We start from the raw sequence: 23,951 nt of genomic DNA on the forward strand, positions 1-23,951 counted from the left end.
AGGCGTTCGGGTGGCATCCTGACCAGATGCCCGAACCACCTCATCTGGCTCCTCTCCATGTGGAGGAGCAGCGGCTTTACTTTGAGCTCCTCCCGGATGACAGAGCTTCTCACCCTATCTCTAAGGGAGAGCCCCGCCACCCGGCGGAGGAAACTCATTTCGGCCGCTTGTACCCGTGATCTTGTCCTTTCGGTCATGACCCAAAGCTCATGACCATAGGTGAGGATGGGAACGTAGATCGACCGGTAAATCGAGAGCTTTGCCTTCCGGCTCAGCTCCTTCTTCACCACAATGTATCGATACAGCGTCCGCCTGTCGATCTCACGATCCACTCTTCCCTCACTCGTGAACAAGATTCCTAGGTACTTGAACTCCTCCACTTGGGGCAAGATCTCCTCCCCAACCCGGAGATGGCATTCCACCCTTTTCCGGGCGAGAACCATGGACTCGGACTTGGAGGTGCTGATTCCCATCCCAGTCGCTTCACACTCGGCTGCGAACCGATCCAGTGAGAGCTGAAGATCCTGGCCAGATGAAGCCATCAGGACCACATCATCTGCAAATAGCAGAGACCTAATCCTGCAGCCACCAAACCAGATACCCTCAACGCCCTGACTGCACCTAGAAATTCTGTCCATAAAGGTTATGAACAGAATCGGTGACAAAGGGCACCCTTGGCGGAGACCAACCGTCACTGGAAACGTGTCCGACTTACTACCGGCAATGCGGACCAAGCTCTGACACTGATTATACAGGGAGCGAACTGCCACAACAAGACAGTCCGTTACCCCATACTCTCTGAGCACTCCCCACAGGACTTCCCAGGGTACACGGTCGAATGCCTTCTCCAAGTCCACAAAGCACATGTAGACTGGTTGGGCAAACTCCCATGCACCCTCAAGGACCCTGCCGAGAGTATAGAGCTGGTCCACAGTTCCACGACCAGGACGAAAACCACACTGTTCCTCCTGAATCCGAGGTTCGACTATCCGGCGTAGCCTCCTCTCCAGTACACCTGAATAGACCTTACCGGGAAGGCTGAGGAGTGTGATCCCACGATAGTTGGAACACACCCTCCGGTTCCCCTTCTTAAAGAGAGGAACCAGCACCCCGGTCTGCCAATCCAGAGGTACCGCCCCCGATGTCCACGCGATGCTGCAGAGTCTTGTCAACCAAGACAGCCCCACAGCATCCAGAGCCTTAAGGAACTCCGGGCGGATCTCATTCACCCCCGGGGCCTTGCCACCGAGGAGCTTTTTAACTACCTCGGCAACCTCAACACCAGAAATAGGAGAGCCCACCACAGATTCCCCAGGCCCTGCTTCCTCATAGGAAGACGTGTTGGTAGGATTGGGGAGGTCTTCGAAGTATTCCCTCCACCGATCCACAACATCCGCAGTTGAGGTCAGCAGAACACCATCCTCACCATACACGGTGTTGACATTGCACTGCTTCCCCTTCCTGAGGCGGCGGATGGTGGTCCAGAATCGCTTCGAAGCCGTCCGGAAGTCGTTTTTCATGGCTTCTCCGAACTCCTCCCATGTCCGAGTTTTTGCCTCCGCGACCGCCGAAGCCGCACATCGCTTGGCCTGTCGGTACCTGTCTGCTGCCTCCGGAGTCCTATGAGCCAAAAGAGCTCGATAGGACTCTTTCTTCAGCTTGACGGCATCCCTTACCACACCAGCGGGTTCTAGGATTACCGCCACGATAAAGATGTTTTAGGCCATGTCCTTGCAACTAGCACACATATATCTAAAAAAGGCTTTTTTAAAAAGAAGGGTTTTTAAGCCTTTTTTAAAAGCATCCACAGTCTGTGGTGCCCTCAGTTGGTCAGGGAGAGCGTTCCACAGACTGGGAGCGGCGGAGCAGAAAGCTCGGTCTCCCATAGTTCGTAGCTTTGTCCTCAGAGTTTGGAGGAGGTTAGCCTGTCCGGAGCGGAAGTGTATGTAAACATTTGACCACCATTGTATATATATATTTTTTATATAATTTTTTTTTTAAGATGTTTTAGGCCATCTCCTTGCAACCAGAAGGAGCTTTTCCATACTTGCCAACCCTCCCGGATTTTCCGGGAGACTCCCGAAATTCAGCGCCTCTCCCGAAAACCTCCCGGGACAAATTTTCTCCCGAAAATCTCCCGAAATTCAGGCGGAGCTGGAGGCCACGCCCCCTCCAGCTCGGACTTGAGTGACGTGTTGACAGCCTGTTCTCACGTCCGCTTTCCCACAATATAAACAGCTAATGATGGAGGGCGAGTTCTTGGTTTCTTATGTGGGTTTATTGTTAGGCAGTTTCATTAACGTCCTCCCAGCGTGGTAACAACACACAACAACAGTAGTCAAGTTTTCGTCTACCGTAAAGCAGTTCGTCTGCCGTAAACAGCAATGTTGTGACACTTTTAAACAGGACAATACTGCCATCTACTGTACATGCATATGTGACCCACCCATAATGTGTCACATTTTTGTGTTGATTTATTTATTTTATTTTGTGGTTTGAATTCGTTTTTGGAGCTGCCATTACACATTTATTAGTATTCACATTGGTCAGTAGGGGGCAGTAGGGCGTTTCTTCCCAATTGAATGCTATCACCTGCAGACCGGAAGTGTCTTGTCATTCTGATGAGCGCGACCAGTCTGTGAACAATTGAAACGTCCTTTGTGCTTTTTCCTCCTGTATAACAGGTTAGTTTTGGTGAATCAACTCACTGAATAACATCCATGTGATCTTTATAAGTTTAAGTACACATTCTGATGGTGGAGCCTAACTCTAAAGTGTTTGTGAGTTGTAGTTTGTATTTGCTGCAGTAATCAATACAAAAAGGCGACGTGAGTGCGCAATGTTTATATAGGAACTTCTGATCCTAATTCAGACTCCCAAATTAGAGCTCCCGTTTTCTTATTGATTTTATAATGTATATTTGTATAATGTGTGTGTTCTGACATAGTGACAGAGAATAGAACAAGGATAGACAATTCAACCCTTAACTCAACAATGAGTAGATGAGTGTTATGTGAGTGTATATGTGTAAACAAATGAACACTGAAATTCAAGTATTTCTTTTATTTATTTATTTATTTATTTATATATATATATATATATATATATATATATATATATATATATATATATATATATATATATATAGCTAGAATTCACTGAAAGTCAAGTATTTCTTATATATATATATATATATCTTAACCACGCCCCCCGCCCCACCTCCGACCACGCACCCACCCCCCGAAATCGGAGGTCTCAAGGTTGGCAAGTATGAGCTTTTCTAACCTGTAATCTGTTTTGAAAATGTTCTAATTATTATACCAAGTAATACATTGCAACATCAGTTTGAATGGAGAATCAATTCTGAATGGAATGGTCATACCAGGAATGGCATCAAATGGTTAGTTGGCCAAAGATGCAAAGTCCTACCTGAGCTCTGATCTGTGTCTCATGCTGGGAAGAGACTGCCTCTTCTTGAGAAACTTCTCTTTAGTCAGTGCATTTTTCTCCTTTTCATTCTCCCGCTCCTTGTCTCTCTTCTCTTTTTTGGTCCTGTCCATCTGGTGCGACACAGCGTCAGACACGGTGAAGACCACGTAGTGACGAAAGGCGACTTGGTGCAACTTACGGGTGTGGAGCTGCGTCGGTGAGCGATATCGGGCGTGCTGGACGTCACCCTCCAGCGTTCAGAGCAGCGGTGATGGGGTTGGTGGGTGCACAGTGTCAGCGGGCTGGCGGAGGACGAGCGGGGGCACAGTGGAGACTCTGAGGAGGACCTTTCGTTACAAACTGGCAAAAGAGGTAATGTGCTTCTGGGCCGCCACCACCACCACCACTCACGGCCGTCTTTTCCGTTGGGCAGCACGCTGGCGGCGCTGCGGCTGCGGGCCAGGAAGGACAAGGTGGGCGTCATCAGGCGGTCCACGATGCTGCTCTCCCAGGGGCTCAGTGTCAGGTTGCGGGCTGCGAGTTGAAGGAAAAAACGAGAAAATAAACAATTGTGGCTCAAACGCATGTGGAAGCGGAGTAACAAAAACACACTAATGGTGTTTGTCACGGGAAATGGAAAAAGTCTGTCTAGACCAGGAGTGTCCCAACTTATTCCAACGAGGGCCGCACACTGTCAAATGAAAGCAAGTGGGGGTCATTTTGATATTTTTCATTTTCAAAACTATTAGAGCTCCCCTTAAATTTGGTGAATGTTAAAAGTCTCAGGGACCCAAAAGGGTCTCAGTCATTAAAGGCTTCAATTAGTTCACATCAAATATTCTAGTTGGAAAAATGTTTGGGAGGGGGAAAAAACTGGGTTTTCTTTGGGGTAAAAAAGGGCATAAAACAAAGCTGCCTCCAACAAGTAAAATAAATAGTAAAAATGTTTTTAAACTAGAATAGAAGTAGCCCACATATATTTAAAAAAAGGCTTTTTTAAAAAGAAGAGTTTTTAAGCCTTTTTTTAAAAGCATCCACAGTCTGTGGTGCCCTCAGGTGGTCAGGTCACATTTGAAAACCATTGTATGTATATATATTTTTTATATATATATATATATATATTTTTTTTTAAAGATGTTTTAGGCCATCTCCTTGCAACCAGAAGGAGCTTTTCTAACCTGTAATCTGTTTTAATCTGGTGAATGTTAAAGGTCTCGGGGACCCAAAAGGGTCTCAGTCATTAAAGGCTTCAATTAGTTCACATCAAATATTCTAGTTGGAAAAATGTTTGGGAGGGGGAAAAAACTGGGTTTTCTTTGGGGGAAAAAAGGGCATAAAACAAAGCTGCCTCCAACAAGTAAAATAAATAGTAAAAAAATTTTTAAACTAGAATAGCCTAATAGCTAGAAGTAGCCCACATATATCTAAAAAAAGGCTTTTTTAAAAAGAAGAGTTTTTAAGCCTTTTTTTAAAAGCATCCACAGTCTGTGGTGCCCTCAGGTGGTCAGGTCACCTTTGAAAACCATTGTATATATTTTTTTTTAATATATATATATATTTTATTTTTTTAAAGATGTTTTAGGCCATCTCCTTGCAACCAGAAGGAGCTTTTCTAACCTGTAATCTGTTTTAATCTGGTGAATGTTAAAGGTCTCAAGGACCCAAAAGGGTCTCAGTCATTAAAGGCTTCAATTAGTTCACATCAAATATTCTAGTTGGAAAAATGTTTGGGAGGGGAAAAAAACAGGGTTTTCTTTGGGGGAAAAAAGGGCATAAAACATAGCTGCCTCCAACAAGTAAAATAAATAGTAAAAAAAATTTTAAACTACAATAGCCTAATAGCTAGAAGTAGCCCACATATATCTAAAAAAAAGGCTTTTTTAAAAAGAAGAGTTTTTAAGCCTTTTTTTTTTTTAAAGCATCCACAGTCTGTGGTGCCCTCAGGTGGTCAGGTCACCTTTGAAAACCATTGTATATATATATATATATATATATATATATATATATATATATATATATATATATATATATATATATATATATATATATATATATATTTATTTTTAAAGATGTTTTAGGCCATCTCCTTGCAACCAGAAGGAGCTTTTCTAACCTGTAATCTGTTTTAATCTGGTGAATGTTAAAGGTCTCGGGGACCCAAAAGGGTCTCAGTCATCAATTAGTTCACATCAAATATTCTAGTTGGAAAAATGTTTGGGAGGGGAAAAAAAACAAGGTTTTCTTTAGGGGGAAAAAGGGCAAAAAACAAAGCTGCCTCCAACAAGTAAAATAAATAGTAAAAAAATGTAAACTAGAACAGCCTAATAGCTAGAAGTAGCCCACATATATCTAAAAAAAAGGCTTTTTTAAAAAGAAGAGTTTTTGTTAAAGGTTTCGGGGACCTAAAAGGGTCTCAGTCATTAGTTCACATCAAATATTCTCATATAATATATAGTTTGAAAAATGTTTGGGAGGGAAAAAAACAGGGTTTTCTTTGGGGGGAAAAAGGGCATAAACAAAAAAAAAACTTCATGGCAACGAATAGATCTATAGATTAATTGATCTATAGATATTTAAGTGTTGAAAGTTTAAAAAAATAATAATAATAATAATTCATATATACACATATATACTGTATATATGAAAGTAAAAAAATACAAATACAATAAGTCATATGTATATATATATATATATATATATATATATATATATATATATATATATATATATGTCTTAATAAGGTTATCCAAAAAATAGTGCTCGATACCGTAGTAGAACGCAATATATGTATGTGTGGGGAAAAAAAAAATCACAAGACTATTTCATCTCTACAGGCCTGTTTCATGAGGGGGGTACCCTCAATCGTCAGGTGATTTTAATGGGAGCATTCGCATACCATGGTTTATATAGGGCACAGAGTGGGTGGGTACAGGCTGGCCTAGGGGCGTGGTGATTGGTTCATGTGTTACCTAGGAGGTGTTTCCGTCTATGGCGGCATGTTGTTACAATTTCGCTGCGCTTGTTGAGGGATGACAGGTCTGGACGGTAGATAATAAACAGTTTCTCTTTCGAGCATAGGTTGCATCTTTTATTACCACTATTGTAAGGTGTGCTGGATGCAAGAATTTGCCATGTTATTGAATATTCAACATTATTGTCTTTGAGGTCCCAAATGTGTTTGCTGAGTTCTGTGGTATTTCGCAGGTTTTTGTTCCTGAAAGAAGCCTTGTGGTTGTTCCATCTGGTTTTGAATTCACCCTCGGTTAATCCTACATATGTGTCGGATGTGTTAATGTCCTTGCGTATTACCTTAGATTGGTAGACAACTGATGTTTGTAAGCATCCCCCGTTGAGGGGGCAATCAGGTTTCTTTCGACAGTTACATGCTTTGTTGGTTTTGGAGTCGTTCTGACTGGGGGTCGACGGCTCATTTGCAATTGTTTTGTTGTGGTTTGAGATGATTTGTCGTATATTGTTCATGCAGCTGTAGCTCAATTTGATGTTGTTCTTGTTGAATACTTTTCTTAGGTTGTTGTCTTTGGGAAAGTGTTTGTCAATCAGGTTGAGCCGTCGACCCCCAGTCAGAACGACTCCAAAACCAACAAAGCATGTAACTGTCGAAAGAAACCTGATTGCCCCCTCAACGGGGGATGCTTACAACCCCTTTTTTTTTAATCTCCCAAACATTTTTCCAACTAGAATATTTGATGTGAACTAATTGAAGCCTTTAAATAGGTAAACAATTCCTAACAACATTGCTTTTGATTCATTATTATTTTTTGAACAATGACCGTTAAAAACAAAATCAGACTGAAGGTCTGAGGGATCCATAAAAGTGTTAAATATTTTATACATCAATATATATTATTTTTACTTTCAACGCCTTTAGAGCTATTTGTTAATTTTAAGTTCTTATTATTTTTTGGAGCAATGAAAAAATAATAAAGTTAAAAAAAACTGCCTGCATGGCATCTTTGTGTTATTAGTGTCAATATTGCAGCATTTTCTCATTACTTTACTCTTGTTTGCTATTTAATTCCAATTATTTTAATGTTTTGTAATAGTATTTTTTTAAATCTGGGCCGTTGAAGATTAGCCGTGGACAGTCCTGGTATAGACTGTGAGTCAGCACATTTTGGGCCGTGGCTTTGGGCGTACTCTAAGGATCGACATTTATTTTGATTAAAAAAACCAAACTTCCAGTGAAGTAAGCAGCACTGGGACAGGTCACATCTATTTTTACTCTTCTTCCCCCCTCGGAATACATTATCTACCTGCTCCAAAGTGCTGACTCACTCACTAACTTGACTTCCCCGAGGCTCCGACAGTTCTTCCAGGCGAACCTTGATAAGAAGAAGGATGTTTTCAACTGAAGCGTGAAGAACTCAAAAAATGTTGCAAAGAGCCAAAGCAAGGAAACACCAGGAATGAAAGCTCCACGGGATATGAAGCGACCACAACAACAAATGAGCACAATACACAACTCAAAATGCAGAAGCTGTGGACCAAGAACCTGGTCAAAGGAAAAAGGGCTCAGGAGCACGGTGGAAGGACAAGGAAACAACGACACTGATGTGGTTGGAGGGGTCATGGACACATCTTCAATTAAACGGGAGGATGGGGGTTTGGTCATTCCAGTTTGGAGCCTTACTTCTGCCGGGGGAATTCCAGAGCGTGGCGGAAGACTTGGAGAGTCGCTTGTTTATGACCGAGTCCACGTGTTTGGGCAGGTTGACGGTGGAAACGCAGCCTCTGCCTGAGAAGCCAAGAGAGCGGCACACACGTTGACACACTTGGCAAGGCAAAGAACTGGTGAAGACGGGACTAAGCGGTCCTCTGCGTCCACCTTAATGGCTCTCGGCGAACCCAACATGGCCGCTTCAAGGTTATTTACGGCCGTCGTCGTCGAGCGAGCACGAAAAGGCGAGTTTGATCGCGGTTAATTCCCCTGGCGTATGGCCCAGACAATTACGGGAGAGACGGACACGCGGGACTTAGAATGTCAATCGGGCCGCTGCATTGTGCATTGATTGATTGATTGATTGAAACTTTGATTAGTAGATTGCACAGTACAGTACATATTCCGTACAATCGACCACTAAATGGTAACACCCCAATAAGTTTTTCAACTTGTTTAAGTCGGGGGTCCACGTTAATCAATTCATGCATTATGATGATCTGCTTGTAGGGGGGAGACCATCTTACTGCAACTGCTGCAATAAAGCAGCTTAACCCTTGTGTGATGTTCATATTGTTGTTACTCAGCCAGCGTTTGTGGGTCTGATGGACCCCTTGCATTTTGTGGCTTTTAATGCCTCACAATCAAACACTTTTATGTTAAAATACTAGGGGTGTAACGGTACACAAAAATTTCGGTTCGGTACGTACCTCGGTTTAGAGGTCACGGTTCGGTTAATTTTCGGTACAGTAAGAAAACAACAAAATATACATTTTGTGGTTATTTATTTACCAAATTTGTAAACAATGGCTTTATCCTTTTAACATTGGGAACACTATAATAATTTAATCAACATTAAACTGCCTCAAGTTGTTGCTCAGATTAAATAAAATGACAAAACTTTTCTTCTACATATAAAAAGTGCAACATTAAACAGTTTCAAGTCAACTCATCATGCTTAATTTATTACAGCATTTGGGAAGCCTGTAGTTGATTTTTATTATGTAAATGTTATATTTGTATCAACATGTGATAGCAGGGACCCTGCCATTCAAAACTAGGCTGTTGCATTTCTAATGATTAATGTAACTATAGCTGAAAAAAATAGTACAATAGCAATAGGAGAGACTATTCATCCCTGAACACCATGGAGTTCATGTAGGCTTAATGATGCAGTTACATTATTATATCAACTATCAGAGGCAGAAACTCTTCATTTAACATAATGTCCTTTTTGCTGCTTCAACACAGCTCAATCAACACAGAAAAAGGTCAAGTGAAATAACAGACAGACAGGGCTTTGCTGTCCTTAACACACACACACACACATACCGCAAAATGAGCTAACGTTACGCTAAAAGCTAATTAGCCTTCACCTCAAGCCAGGACTGCGAGCGAGCTGAGCTGCTTTTTATATTTCTAGAAGGTCAACGGGCTCATAGTGATGTTACTAGTAGTTGACTGGGAGGTGTTTATTATCATTTGGGGAGAGTCCGCTGCCTGATGATTACCTGCTAAACGCTAAGCACTGACTACATGCGCTCTGAATACGCACTGCTGATTGGCTGTTACCGCTCTGTTTGTAACCAATCAGATGGTTGTGTGGGTGGGACAATGCTGGGTGCTGTGTAGAGGACTGACAGAGACAGAAGTAGAAGAAGCGGAGCAGCTTGTTAAGACTTTAGCTTCGGCGGCTACTTAATATGTTCGTGTGGAAACTCGTTCGGTACACCTCCGAACCAAACCGAAACCCCCGTACCGAAACGGTTCAATACAAATACACGTACTGTTACACCCCTATAAAATACCGAACAGATGTTTACCTTATCCCAATAAACATCTGTTCAGTATTTGAACATCAAAGTGTTCGATTGTGAGGCATTAAAAGCCACAAAATGCAACGGGTCCATCAGACCCACAAACGCTGGCTGAGTAACAACAATATGAACGTTGCACGGAAAATTTCTCTGCCAGTTTCTGCATCCCACAGGGATTCTCCTTTTGTGTTTCTGCACCTGCGGTTCCCACACAAGGTTGCAACATTGTTTGTCAACACTGTCTGCTCTCATTTTCTCGCACATTTGACCCTCTGATGTTCTGTGTACCTACACTCTGTCCTCCTCCTGTCTAGGCCTGGTGTGTGTGTGTGTGTGTGTGTGTGTGTGTGTGTGTGTGTGTGTGTGTGTGTGTGTGTGTGTGTGTGTGTGTGTGTGTGTGTGTGTGTGTGTGTGTGTGTGTGTGTGTGATACACAGAACATCAATTTCCACACTTCTATTAGCCCCGGTCCAGTGGACCCGGACATCTTATATGTAATATAAATGTGTAGGGGGGGTGTATGGTGTGTGGTCATTAAATATGTATTCTGATATATGTTCTTCACAGAAAATGAGCCAAAGTCAGTGAGTCTCAGTTTGAAAAATTAATTAATTGTATAATTTTTCTTTTAATAAAAAAATGAAAACGGGTCCCACAGACCCGAAGCACTTTAACAACATTGGCTAAATGCATCTCTTACTTCCTCGTTAAAGGCGTCCACAAAATCATTACATCCTCCTCTACAAAGCACAGGTTCTCCATGTTGGATACTCACTTTCCTTCTGGTTCTGATTCCCAGCCCAGGACCATCTCTGCTGGCGGATTTCAGCCCACGTCTTCTTGGTTGAGCGGTGGATGGCGGCCTCGTAGCGTTCCTAGAAGGCATGGTCGCAATTTTAACTAGCAGATGACTTGCGTGCTGAAAAAAAAACAATTTCCTCAGCTCCTAACACAGCATTTACTCAGCTGCAGAGAGTAAGTGGTATTCATTCAAGGTACTGTAGAGGATTAACTCAAGAGGAGGCCTTTATATGTACTTGAACAAAATCATTTTTATTTTCAATATTGTAATAGTGTTATAAGGAATGTATTGAAATATGTACCGGTGTGTGTGTGTGTGTGTGTGTGTGTTAGGGTTGTCCCGATACCAATATTTTGGTAATAAAAATTAATTGCCCACCCCTGGTTTAGCAGGTAATCATCAGGCAGCGGACTCTCCCCAAATGATAATAAACACCTCCCAGTCAACTACTAGTAACATCACTATGAGCCCGTTGACCTTCTAGAAATATAAACTGCAACTCAGCTCGCTCGCAGTCCTGGCTTGAGGTGAAGGCTAATTCGCTTTTAGCGTAACATTAGCTCATTTTGCAATGTGTGTGTGTGTGTGTGTGTGTGTGTGTGTGTGCGTCTGTGTGTGTGTTTTTTTAAACTAGAATAGCCTAATAGCTAGAAGTAGACCACATATATCTAAAAAAAAGGCTTTTTTAAAAAGAAGAGTTTTTTTAAAGGTCTCGAGGACCCAAAAGGGTCTCAGTCATTAAAGGCTTCAATTAGTTCACATCAAATATTCTCATATAATATATAGTTTGAAAAATGTTTGGGAGGGGGAAAAAACAGGGTTTTCTTTGGGGGGGAAAAGGGCATAAAACAAAAAAAACCTTCATGGCAACAAATAGATCTATAGATTAATTGATCTATAGATATTTAAGTGTTGAAAGTAAAAAAGAATAATAATAATAATTAATATATACATATACAGTATATACTGTACATATGAAAGTAAAAATAATACAAATACAATAAGTCATATATATATGTGTGTGTATATATATATATATATATATATACTGTATATATATATATATATATATATATATATATATAAATATATATATATATATATTTATATATTTTTTTTTTTTTTTTTTTTTACCTACATCACTTAAATATTTTTAGATCTTTTCGTTGCCAAGAAAAAAATAATTTTGTTTTATAATAATAATAGTTTAATAATAGATTGTATTTGTAAAAAGCACTTTACATTGAGCAAACAACCTCAAAGTGCTACAGTGTATTTAAAAAAAAAAAAAAAAGATGATAAAAATAAAAACTAGAACTAGCACGCATATATCTAAAAAAAAAAAGGCTTTTTTAAAAAGAAGGGTTTTTAAGCCTTTTTTAAAAGCATCCACAGTCTTGCGTGCCCTCAGGTGGTCAGGGAGAGCGTTCCACAGACTGGGAGCGGGGTAGCTTTGTCCTCGGAGGTTAGTCCCCTAGGTTATGCCCCTTTTTTCCCCCAAAGCAACCCCTTTTTTTTAATCTCCCAAACATTTTTCCAACTAGAATATTTGATGTGAACTAATTGAAGCCTTTAAATAGGTAAATCATTCATAACAACATTGCTTTTGATTCATTATTATTTTTTGAACAATGACCGTTAAAAACAAAATCAGACTGAAGGTCTTAGGGATCCATAAAAGTGTTAAATATTTTATACATCAATATATATTATTTTTTACTTTCAACGCCTTTAGAGCTATTTGTTAATTTTAAGTTCTTATTATTTTTTGGAGCAATGAAAAAATAATAAAGTTAAAAAAAACTGCCTGCATGGCATCTTTGTGTTATTAATGTCCTGGCTTGAGGTGAAGGCTAATTCGCTTTTAGCGTAACATTAGCTCATTTTGCAATGTGTGTGTGTGTGTGTGTGTGTGTGTGTGTGTGTGTGTGTGTTACGGACAGCAAAGCCCTGTCTGTCTGTTGTTTCACTTTACCTTTTTCTGTGTTGATTGAGCTGTGTTGAAGCAGCAAAAAAGGGCATTATGTTAAATGAAGAGTTTCTGTCTCTGATAGTTGATATAATAATGTAAGTGCATCATTAAGCCTACATGAACTCCATGGTGTTCAGGGATGAATAGTCTCTCCTATTGCTATTGTACTAATTTTTCGGCTATAGTTACATTAATCATTAGTAATGCAGCAGCCTAGTTTTGAATGGCAGGGTCCCTGCTATCACATGTTGATAAAAATATAACATTTACATAATAAAAATCAACTACAGGCTTCCCAAATGCTGTAATAAATTAAGCATGATGAGTTGACTTGAAACTGTTTGATGTTGCACTTTTTATATGTAGAAGAAAAGTTTTGTCATTTTATTTAATCTGAGCAACAACTTGAGGCAGTTTAATGTTGATTAACGTGGGCAGAATTATTATAGTGTTCCCATTGTTAAAAGGATAAAGCCATTGTTTACAAATTTGGTAAATAAATGACCAAAAAATTTATATTTTGTTGTTTTCTTACTGTACTGAAAATGAACCGAACCGTGACCTCTAAACCGAGGTACGTACTGAACCAGAATTTTTGTGTACCGTTACACCCCTAATTACTGTATAAAGTTAAAGTAGCGATGATTGTCACACACACACACACACTAGGTGTGGCGAAATTATTCTCTACATTTGACCCATCACCCTTGATCACCCCCTGGGAGGTGAGGGGAGCAGTGAGCAGCAGCGGTGGCCGCGCCCGGGAATATTTTGTAGGTGATTTAACCCCCAATTCCAACCCTTGATGCTGAGTGCCAAGCAGGGAGTATATTTGAATAGATGTTCTAGTTCCGGTACGTACTTTGTTCTTCTCAAGCTTCTGCTTCTGCCTCTCCTCCAAGGCGGCCCGGCGCTTCTCGGCCATGATGCGCTGCTCCTCCAGCTTCCTGCGCCGCTCCTCCAGCTGCTTCTCCCTCTGCTGCCGGGCCTTCTCCTCCTTCTCCACCCACTGACTCTTCTTTGCCGCTAGGACCACAGAGAAGGGAAGCCAGGTGAGATCCTCTTTCGAGAAAATCCCCCTTTTTCTTTTAACTGCATAGAGACTTGAAATCTGTTTTGAAGCACCAGCGGGTCTCCCTGAAAAATCCAGTGTAAGGCCGTTAGAAGTCAAGCCTCTCGCTTTCTCACATCTAAAATAAGGTTCTTTGTGTTTGCAAAACACATCAAAACATTTCCGACATAATCGCATTAGGCCGTCACGTCGGTCTCAATAAAACTACTCTCACTTTGATATGGAAATCACCTCCTGGACCGCTGAGCCGTTCAAAGGCAACCCAGTGGTTTTCTTTGCCGCTGAAAAGTCCAAAGAGAGTTAAGTCCGCTCTCCAACACTTGATGGAACCAAAGCAACTGGTTGAGGATGAATGCATCCTTCAATAAGAAACAGGTGTCTAACTTTTCTTTTCAAAATCATGCTTTTCAATGTTTTTCCTGACAGTGATTAGTCTGACTTTATTGCTGAAATACAAACCCCAAAAGCAGTGAAGTTGTCACGTTGTGTAAATGGTAAATAAAAAGAGAATACAATAATTTGCTAATCCTTTTCAACTTATATTCAAGTAAATCGACTGCAAAGACAATATATTTAATGTTGGAACTGGGAAACTTTTTGTTTTTTTGTTTTTCATCTGTAAGTGCAAGTTAAAACTCTACTATGCCAAGCCAAAGCCATTTATCAACAACACCCAGAATACGGCGGGGTCCGAGCTCATCTAAGATGGACTGATGCGAAGTGGAAAAGTGTTCTTTGGTCTGACGAGTCCACATTTCCAATTGTTTTTGGAAACTGTGGACGTCGTGTCCTCCGGACCAAAGAGGAAAAGAACCATCCGGATTGTTATACGCGCAAAGTGTAAAAGCCAGCATCCGTGATGGTATGGGGGTGTATTAGTGCCCAAAACATGGGTAACTTACACATCTGTGAAGGCACCATTAATGCTGAAAGGTACATACAGGTTTTGGAGCAACATATGTTGCCATCCAAGCAACGTTATCATGGACGCCCCTGCTTATATTCAGCAAGACAATGCCAAGCCACGTGTTACATCAACGTGGCTTCATAGTAGAAGAGTGCAGGTACTAGACTGGCCTGCCTGTAGTCCAGACCTGTCTCCCATTGAAAATGTGTGGCGCATTATGAAGCCTAAAATACCACAACGGAGACTGTTGAACAACTTAAGCTGTACATCAAGCAAGAATGGGAAATAATTCCACCTGAGAAGCTTAAAAAATGTGTCTCCTCAGTTCCCAAACGTTTACTGAGTGTTGTTAAAAGGAAAGGCCATGTATCACAGTGGTAAAAATGCCCCTTTTTTGCCATGTGTTGCTGCCATTAAATTCAAAATTAATGATTATTTGCAAAAACATTACATATCTTAGTGGGAGAGTGGCCGTGCACAACCCGAGGGTCCCTGGTTCAATCCCCACCTAGTACCAACCTCGTCATGTCCGTTGTGTCCTGAGCAAGACACTTCACCCTTGCTCCTGATGGGTGTTGGTTAGCGCCTTGCATGGCAGCTCCCTCCATCAGTGTGTGAATGTGTGTGTGAATGGGTAAATGTGGAAGTAGTGTCAAAGCGCTTTGAGTACCTTGAAGGTAGAAAAGCGCTATACAAGTACAACCCATTTATCATTTATTATCTTGTCTTTGCAGTCTATTCAATTGAATATACGTTGAAAAGGATTTGCAAATCATTGTATTCTGTTTTTATTTACAATTTACACAATGTGACAACTTCACTGCTTTTGGGTTTTGTACTAGTCCTAAACAGCAGGCGACTGTAAGTGTCCAACATGAAGTATTGATGCACAAAAGCCAGACAGACTAGTGAAGTACTTTCTATGCCCGATTCTTATGTTGACTTGGTAAGATAAGTCTGCCTTTAAGCTGATATCGTAAACACGAGCTTCTTTCATCCAAGTCTTGACCGAGGGTATTAGAAGGGTCCCCATCTGGCGCACCATGTCTGCTCAATGACATTGATCCACGTGGCGTTCTCTCCACGACAACACAACTGGATTTCACCACAAAGCACAGAATCCTCATGATCCTAGCGATCTGGTGAGAGTGTAAACATGTTCAAATTAAGGAGAGATGTCTCAAAGTTTTAAATACTGTAAAAATGCTATGATTTTAAGATGAGATCCTTTTTCTTTCTTCGTTTCCTAGAGTTCCTTTCTAAAGTGTTGGTGTGTTGCCCAGCAAGCCTCCGTGTTATCTACAGAACTGAGTTATGTGGATCCAAATGAACAGGATGACCAAGGACGACTCAGGACCACCACCACCAGCACCAGCACCACGTACACATGAACACAAGGTGAGTGGCTTACCTTGTAGCTTGCTGAGCTCTTCTGCAGTGGGTGCAGGGGGAGGCGAGAGAAAAGACAAGCAAGTGTCAATCATGCAAAGCAGTGCAGTGGGATGTTGCAGCGTGTAAAAAAAAACAACAACACTTGCCCGAAATTATATGAATTTAAGCCAAAGGAGCAAATATAGGCTGATCTTTTGGGGACAACTTGAACATTTTTAAAGGGGAACATTATCACAATTTCTGAATTGTTAAAACCATTAAAAATCAGTTCCCAGTGGCTTATTATATTTTTCGACTTTTTTTTCAAAATTTTACCCATCACGCAATATCCCTAAAAAAAAGCTTCAAAGTGCCTGATTTTAACCACCCGTCCATTTTCCTGTGACGTCACATAGTGAAGCCAACACAAACAAACATGGGGGAAAGAACAGCAAGCTATAGCGACATTAGCTCGGATTCAGACTCGGATTTCAGCGGCTTAAGCGATTCAACAGATTACGCATGTATTGAAACGGATGGTTGTAGTGTGGAGGCAGGTAGCGAAAACGAAATTGAAGAAGAAACTGAAGCTATTGAGCCGTATCGGTTTGAACCGTATGCAAGCGAAACCGACGAAAACGACACGACAGCCAGCGACACGGGAGAAAGCGAGGACGAATTCGGCGATCGCCTTCTAACCAACGATTGGTATGTGTTTGTTTGGCATTAAAGGAAACTAACAACTATGAACTAGGTTTACAGCATATGAAATACATTTGGCAACAACATGCACTTTGAGAGTGCAGACAGCCCAATTTTCATCAATTAATATATTCTGTAGACATACCCTCATCCGCTGTCTTTTCCTGAAAGCTGATCTGTCCAGTTTTGGAGTTGAGGCCAGGGAAGCTAGGGTCGATATTCTTCTCTTGATCATCTTCGGTGGCATAAGGGACGGTGTGAGCCAAGACATCCAGGGGGTTTAGCTCGCTCGTCTGCGGGAACAAACTGCCGCCATTGCTTGCCGTGCTACCGAGGTCCTTTGTCCCTGAATTGCTCACACACTCCGGCAGATTCAATGGGGGTCTGGCGGCAGATTTCTTTGACTTTATCGTTGGAAATGCATCTGCTTTGAGTGTCGCAGGATATCCACACATTCTTGCCATCTCTGTCGTAGCATAGCTTTCGTCGGTAAAGTGTGCGGAACAAACGTCCAATTTCTTGCCACTTTCGCATCTTTGGGCCACTGGTGCAACTTGAATCCGTCCCTGTTCGTGTTGTTACACCCTCCGACAACACACCGACGAGGCATGATGTCTCCAAGGTACGGAAAACAGTCGAAAAAACGGAAAATAACAGCTGATTTGACTCGGTGTTTGAGAAAATGGCGGATTGCTTCCCGATGCGACGTCACGTTGTGACGTCATCGCTCCGAGAGCGAATATTAGAAAGGCGTTTAATTCGCCAAAATTCACCCATTTAGAGTTCGGAAATCGGTTAAAAAAATATATGGTCTTTTTTCTGCAACATCAAGGTATATATTGACGCTTACATAGGTCTGGTGATAATGTTCCCCTTTAAGGACACAAAATTAGAACACATGCAAAAAAGCACCAAATAATGTGAGCATGCCTGCAGACATTGAATACTGGTGTGTATAATATGAATATAAAGTGCTCTGTGTGTGTGTGTGTGCCATTCACAAGCTAGAGGCGGCACCACTGCAAACCTCTCCCACTTCCATCACCACTTATCTCTGGTGGTGGACTTCAACACTCCTGTTTCCACTCACCCAGATATTTGGCTTTCTCCTCTCTGCGCTCCTTAGCCAGCTGCTGCCTCTCCTCTGACTTGACCATGTCTGCCAGGACAAGCACAGGACAACAACTATCTTAATGAAGTACTGGTATTTAGGGGTGTAACGGTACGTGTATTTGTATTGAACAGTTTCGGTACGGGGGTTCCGGTTCGGTTCGGAGGTGTACCGAACGAGTTTCCACACGGACATATTAAGTAGCGTAACGTAAACAATGCACACCGAGGCACAACACACGGCATGCTAGCAGCTAACGGGCTAGGATAGACTGACCATACTTCCTCTTTTCACCGGACATGTCCTCTTTTGCGGAGCTGTCAGGGCGGAGTTTCTTAAATGCCTCAAATGTCCGGCATTTTGAGTTATTGTTGCGTGTATTTTCAATGTACGTTCAGGGTTAAGAAGGGGTTAAAAACAAAACAAACAGCATCATTGGTGAGGGAGTGGCAGAGACAGAGAGAGAGAGAGAGAGTTAAACAACCTCGCGTCAACCTATCTCTCCGACCTCCTTCAGCCTTACTGCCCCACCCGATCCTTAAGATCAGCCGATCAGCTGCTGTTGACGGTCCCCGACACAAGGCTGAAGCTTAGAGGTGACAGAGCTTTCGCCGCTGCTGCTCCCAAGCTCTGGAACGACCTACCTCTGAGTATTAGACAAGCCTCCTCTCTTCCTGTTTTTAAATCTCTCTTAAAAACATACTTTTATTCCATGGCTTTTAACACTGAGTGATATCCATCCTGCAATGGCGCCCCATAATACACATGATGTGAACCTGTTTTTATGTTTTTATGTTTTTATTTATTCTATTTTATTTATTTATTTTTTATCGTGTTTTGTTTGTGTTGTGTTGTGTTTGCTTGGTACTCGTATTATCTTTTAACCTGCCCATTGTACAGCACTTTGGCTACCCCTGTGGTAAATTTTAAATGTGCTTTATAAATAAAGTTGATTTGATTTGATTTTGAGTTATGATAAACGCGCATGCGTCGCCAGCCTCTGCTTTTTATCCATAGATTTATCACATTTAATGTTTTATTATCTATAGCAGGGGTGTCAAAAGTGTGCCCCGGAGGCCATTTGCGGCCCACAGCTAATGTTTTAAAGGCCCAGGGCACATTCTAAAAATACTATTAAAATAAACAAAAACATAACAAAAGTGAAATAAAAAAGCTTAAAGGTGTAATGTAATTTAGAAAAAGTTGCAATGTTGACTAATAAAACAAAGCTGTTTTTTTTTCTTTCAAACTGTCATTGCTCAAAACATAATATTGAATCAAAATCAATGTTATTATGAATTATTGACCTATCCAAGGTTCTGATTACTTCACATCAAATATTCCACTAAGAAAAATATTTTTGGTGGAAGATTTTGCAAATTTGGTAAATAAATAACCAAAAAATGTATATTTTGTTGTTTTCTTACTGTACCGAAAATGAACCGAACCGTGACCTCTAAACCGAGGTACGTACCGAAGCGAAATGTTTGTGTACCGTCACACCCCTACTGGAATTGTGTAAAGCAGTGTTTTTCAACCTTTTTTGAGCCAAGGCACATTTTTTTGCATTGAAAAAATGCGGAGGCACACCACCAGCAGAAATCATTAAAAAGCGAAACTCAGTTGACAGTAAAAAGTCGTTGTCGCAATTGTTGGATATGACTTTAAAGCATAACCAAGCATGCATCAATATAGCTCTTGTCTCAAAGTAGGTGTACTGTCACCACCTGTCACATCACACCCTGACTTATTTTGACTTTTTTGCTGTTTTCCTGTGTGTAGTGTTTTAGTTCTGGTTGCTATCATCAACAATTGCATCATCAGAGAAATGGACATTGAAACAGTGTAGGTCTGACTTGGTAGGATATGTACAGCGATCAGTGAACATAGTGAGCTCAGATAGCATAAGAACAAGTATATACATTTGATTATTTACATTTGATTATTTACAATCCGGGGAGGTGAGATGTGGTGGGGGGAGGGTGTTGGTTTAGGGTTGAAGTTGCCTGGAGGTGTTCTTTTAGTGAGGTTTTGAAGGAGGATAGAGATGCCCTTTCTTTTGCACCTGTTGGGAATGCATTCCATATTGATGTGGCATAGAAGGAGAATGAGTTAAGACCTTTGTTATAACGGAATCTGGGTTTAACGTGGATAAATTGGGAACGTTTTTTGAGTTATTTGCATGCATACATTTTCAATGGTAGTAATGTTAGTACCATACCATACCATACCAACTTGATTTATAAAGCCCTTAAAAAACAAGCACAGTTGAAGAACAAAGGGCTGTACACCACAAAGAAATAGAGGCAAAGGACAAACGAAAAAATTACATTTTAGAGGACGGCGTGGCTAAGTTGGAAGAGTGGCTGTGCCAGCAATCTGAGGGTTACTGGTTCAATCCCCACCTTCTCCCATCCTAGTCACGTCCGTTGTGTCCTTGAGCAAGACACTTCACCCTTGCTCCTGATGGGTGCTGGTTAGCGCCTTGCATGGCAGCTCCCGCCATCAGTGTGTGAATGTGTGAATGTGGAAATAGTGTCAAAGCGCTTTGAGTTCCTTAAAAAGGTAGAAAAGCGCTATACAAGTACAACCCATTTACCATTTTTATTTAAAACAGAAGTAAAATACACATTGAAAAAGCAAATACAAATTATCCTTAGAACAATTTGTTAGATAAAAAGCAGTTTAAAAACCGTTAAAAACAGTTTAAAGTCTCATGCTGGGTTAAAAGCCAGTGAATAAAAATGGGTTTTAAGAAGGTTCTTAAAAGTAGCCAAAGAAGGGGCCTGTCTCACATGGAGAGGGAGATGGTTCCAGGGTTTGGGACCTGCAACCGAGAAGGCTCTGTAAATGATGTACTTATAAAAAAAAATCTGTGGTACATTAAATGGGACATGCAAGTAGGGATGTCCCGATCCAGGTTTTTGCACTTCCGATCCGATACCGATATTGTTTTTGCATTTCCGATCCGATACCGATACTAACCGATACCGATACTGACCGATACTGGCCTATCTGAGCATGTATTAAAGTTTACTAAAGTCTAAATGGTAACACCCGAATAAGTTTTTCAACTTGTTTAAGTCGGGGTCATGATACAGATATATACTATCAGATATATACTATCATCATAATACAGTCATCACACAAGATAATCACATTGAATTATTTACATTATTTATAATCCAGGGTGTGGAGGGGGGCGCCGGATGTAAGTGTCAAAAAGACAGCCAAAAGAGTTTGATATGAGAATAAATCTAAAGTTAAAATATAGGGTAGAAATGCACCCATTTGCAGGAAATGTAGTCTTGATTTTAAAAATTTTCTTTCAAGGCTTGCATGTCTACATTAAAACATTCTTCTTCATACTGCATTAATATATGCTACTTTTAAACTTTCATGTAGAAAAGGAAATCACAATTAAAAAAATCACTAATTTTTTCATACGGTGTTGATGTGGAAATTTTTGCCTCCGCATTTTGATGGTGTGGACGTGTGGCACCGAATGGAGATAAGCGTCTCGACAGACGTTACAATATTTGAACAATGATGACGAAAACTGTTTTCTCTGTCGTGTCCGAGTGTCGAACATTTTTATGCGCTTATTTTTTTATTTGATTTTGTGCGTGCCATAGATTTGCTATGCGCAGAGGACGCTTAAACAGTTGCTCGCACGGCTGCGCTAGCATCACAGCTAACGTTAGCCATGCTGCTACCTCTCTGCTCGGGGAGGACGTATACGTATGTGACGTATGACGTGACATTATGTGACGTACGTCGTGACAGTATGTGACGTGTGTAAGAAGGTGCGCTCGCTGTCTGTGAGAGGGAGACACAGGAAAGAGTGAGAAGAGCCTGTCGTGTAATGCCAGCAGCTAAAAGCAACTGCGTGAGAATCCACAGACCTGTGGATGTGTTGAATGTGTGCTGGAAAATGCGGAACGGAAATTACGGAGCAGCAGAAAAGTGGAATGTATTATTTAAATCGGTGCGTTGGAAAACACGGACCGGAGTTTTTTTTTTAAACTGGATCTGGATCGGCATTTTCCCATGCCTTGCCGATACGCAATTTTTGGCAAATATCGGCAGCCGATCCGATCCAAATATCGGATCGGGACATCCCTACATGCAAGTGTCACAAAGACAGCCAAAAGTGGTTGGTAGTAGATGACAATACATCTAAAGGTCAAATATAGTGTAGAAATGCTGCCAATTGCAGGAAATCTAGTCTTGATTTTTAAAAATGTATTTCAGGGTTTGAGCGGCAGCACTTTGTGCTGATCGAAATGTTCCTCTTTTTCCCCAATTTTCCTCAAAGGGTGCTCACATCCGTGTAGTGTACTTACTCTATCAGATGACAACATTAAAAAATATAAAACTATACACAAGCCAGCAGGATGCACGTGCAACTTAGTGCTTTATTAGAATACCCGAGGCTGATTCTCCCTCACTGGGATTACCCCCGCCTATATCTCAGTCATCTTTGGCCAGATGCTTCACATCAAAAAACATCTGCACCCTCCATCTACCAGGGGGAGGTGTGAACTGTAAGCAATATGCCACACAGCCGTCCTGAGAAAAGAAAAAAGAAAAAAGAAAAAATTGCCCTGACCCACTTTGATATTTATAGGACTGTGGAAAGCTGCACGTGCATCGTCTTGTTCTGAGTGACATCATGACCTCACGTGCACACAACGATCTGGAGGTATCACTTTGGTAATGTAATAGTTTAGTTGGAGCACATCTCCGTTAGGAAGTGGGAAGACATTGTGCATTGTTTTGGAGTATTTAACACAAATTCAATTGGACCAAAATGAGTCTTAACTCTTGCACTGCAAAAACTGAAACGTAAGTAAGATGAAATATCTCAAATAAGGGTTATATTTGCTTATTTTCTGTCTGATAAGATAATTCTTCTCACTAAGCATATTTTATGTTAGTGTTTTACTTGTTTTAAGTGTTTTGGTCCTAAAATATCTCAGTAAGATATTACAGCTTGTTGCTGAGATTTGATGACCTATATTGAGTAAAACATGCTTGAAACTAGAATATCAAGTGTTGCAAAGCTGTGTCATCAACACTCACAAGTATAAAACTACTTTTTTAAAGTCATCATTTCTTACTTCTAGAATGAAAAAAAAAAATCATGATTTTGACACAATTGTGTCTCATAATTAAAACAGATGACAGCCAAATGGACTTTTATTTTTTTAAACATTTAACATGTGACATTTCAAACCATTTTGAACAGAAATAGTTCATGCACATTCAGATAAATTCTTCAAAATTACAATTAAAGGGGAACATTATCACAATTTCAGAATGGTTAAAACCATTAAAAATCAGTTCCCAATGGCTTATTATATTTTTCGAAGTTTTTTTCAAAATTTTACCCATCACGCAATATCCCTAAAAAAAGCTTCAAAGTGCCTGATTTTAACCATCGTTATAAACACCCGTCCATTTTCCTGTGACGTCACATAGTGAAGCCAACACAAACAAACATGGCGGAAAGAACAGCAAGCTATAGCGACATTAGCTCGGATTCAGACTCGGATTTCAGCGGCTTAAGCGATTCAACAGATTACGCAAGTATTGAAACGGATGGTTGTAGTGTGGAGGCAGGTAGCGAAAACGAAATTGAAGAAGAAACTGAAGCTATTGAGCCATATCGGTTTGAACCGTATGCAAGCGAAACCGACGAAAACGACACGACAGCCAGCGACACGGGAGAAAGCGAGGACGAATTCGGCGATCGCCTTCTAACCAACGATTGGTATGTGTTTGTTTGGCATTAAAGGAAACTAACAACTATGAACTAGGTTTACAGCATATGAAATACATTTGGCAACAACATGCACTTTGAGAGTGCAGACAGCCCAATTTTCATTAATTAATATATTCTGGAGACATACCCTCATCCGCGCTCTTTTCCTGAAATCTGATCTGTCCAGTTTTGGAGTTGATGTCAGCAGGCCAGGGAAGCTAGAGTCGATATTCTTCTCTTGATCATCTTCGGTGGCATAAGGGACGGTGTGAGCCAAGACATCCAGGGGGTTTAGCTCGCTCGTCTGCGGGAACAAACTGCCGC

The 23,951-nt window shown here is 41.0% G+C and overlaps 1 protein-coding gene across 5 annotated transcripts in view; it reads right to left on the reverse strand.

Annotated features, from left to right (window-relative positions):
* Nucleotides 1-23,951, reverse strand: part of map7d1a (MAP7 domain containing 1a) — a 111,424-nt gene that overhangs the window by 36,928 nt on the left and 50,545 nt on the right. For 2 of the 5 annotated variants that reach the window (XM_061958597.2, XM_061958564.2), the window contains exons 3-10: nt 17,840-17,908; nt 16,088-16,108; nt 13,560-13,723; nt 10,699-10,798; nt 8,081-8,185; nt 3,841-3,963; nt 3,629-3,765; nt 3,430-3,560 (exon numbers count right to left, since the gene is read on the reverse strand). In XM_061958597.2, the coding sequence (XP_061814581.2) occupies nt 3,430-3,560; nt 3,629-3,765; nt 3,841-3,963; nt 8,081-8,185; nt 10,699-10,798; nt 13,560-13,723; nt 16,088-16,108; nt 17,840-17,908 (850 nt within the window). The remainder of the gene's footprint in view (nt 1-3,429; nt 3,561-3,628; nt 3,766-3,840; nt 3,964-8,080; nt 8,186-10,698; nt 10,799-13,559; nt 13,724-16,087; nt 16,109-17,839; nt 17,909-23,951) is intronic. The other 3 variants (XM_061958572.2, XM_061958581.2, XM_061958589.2) reach the window with 3 other exon arrangements.

Source organism: Nerophis lumbriciformis, linkage group LG04 (genome assembly GCF_033978685.3).
Source record: "Nerophis lumbriciformis linkage group LG04, RoL_Nlum_v2.1, whole genome shotgun sequence".
Lineage (NCBI taxonomy): Eukaryota > Metazoa > Chordata > Actinopteri > Syngnathiformes > Syngnathidae > Nerophis > Nerophis lumbriciformis.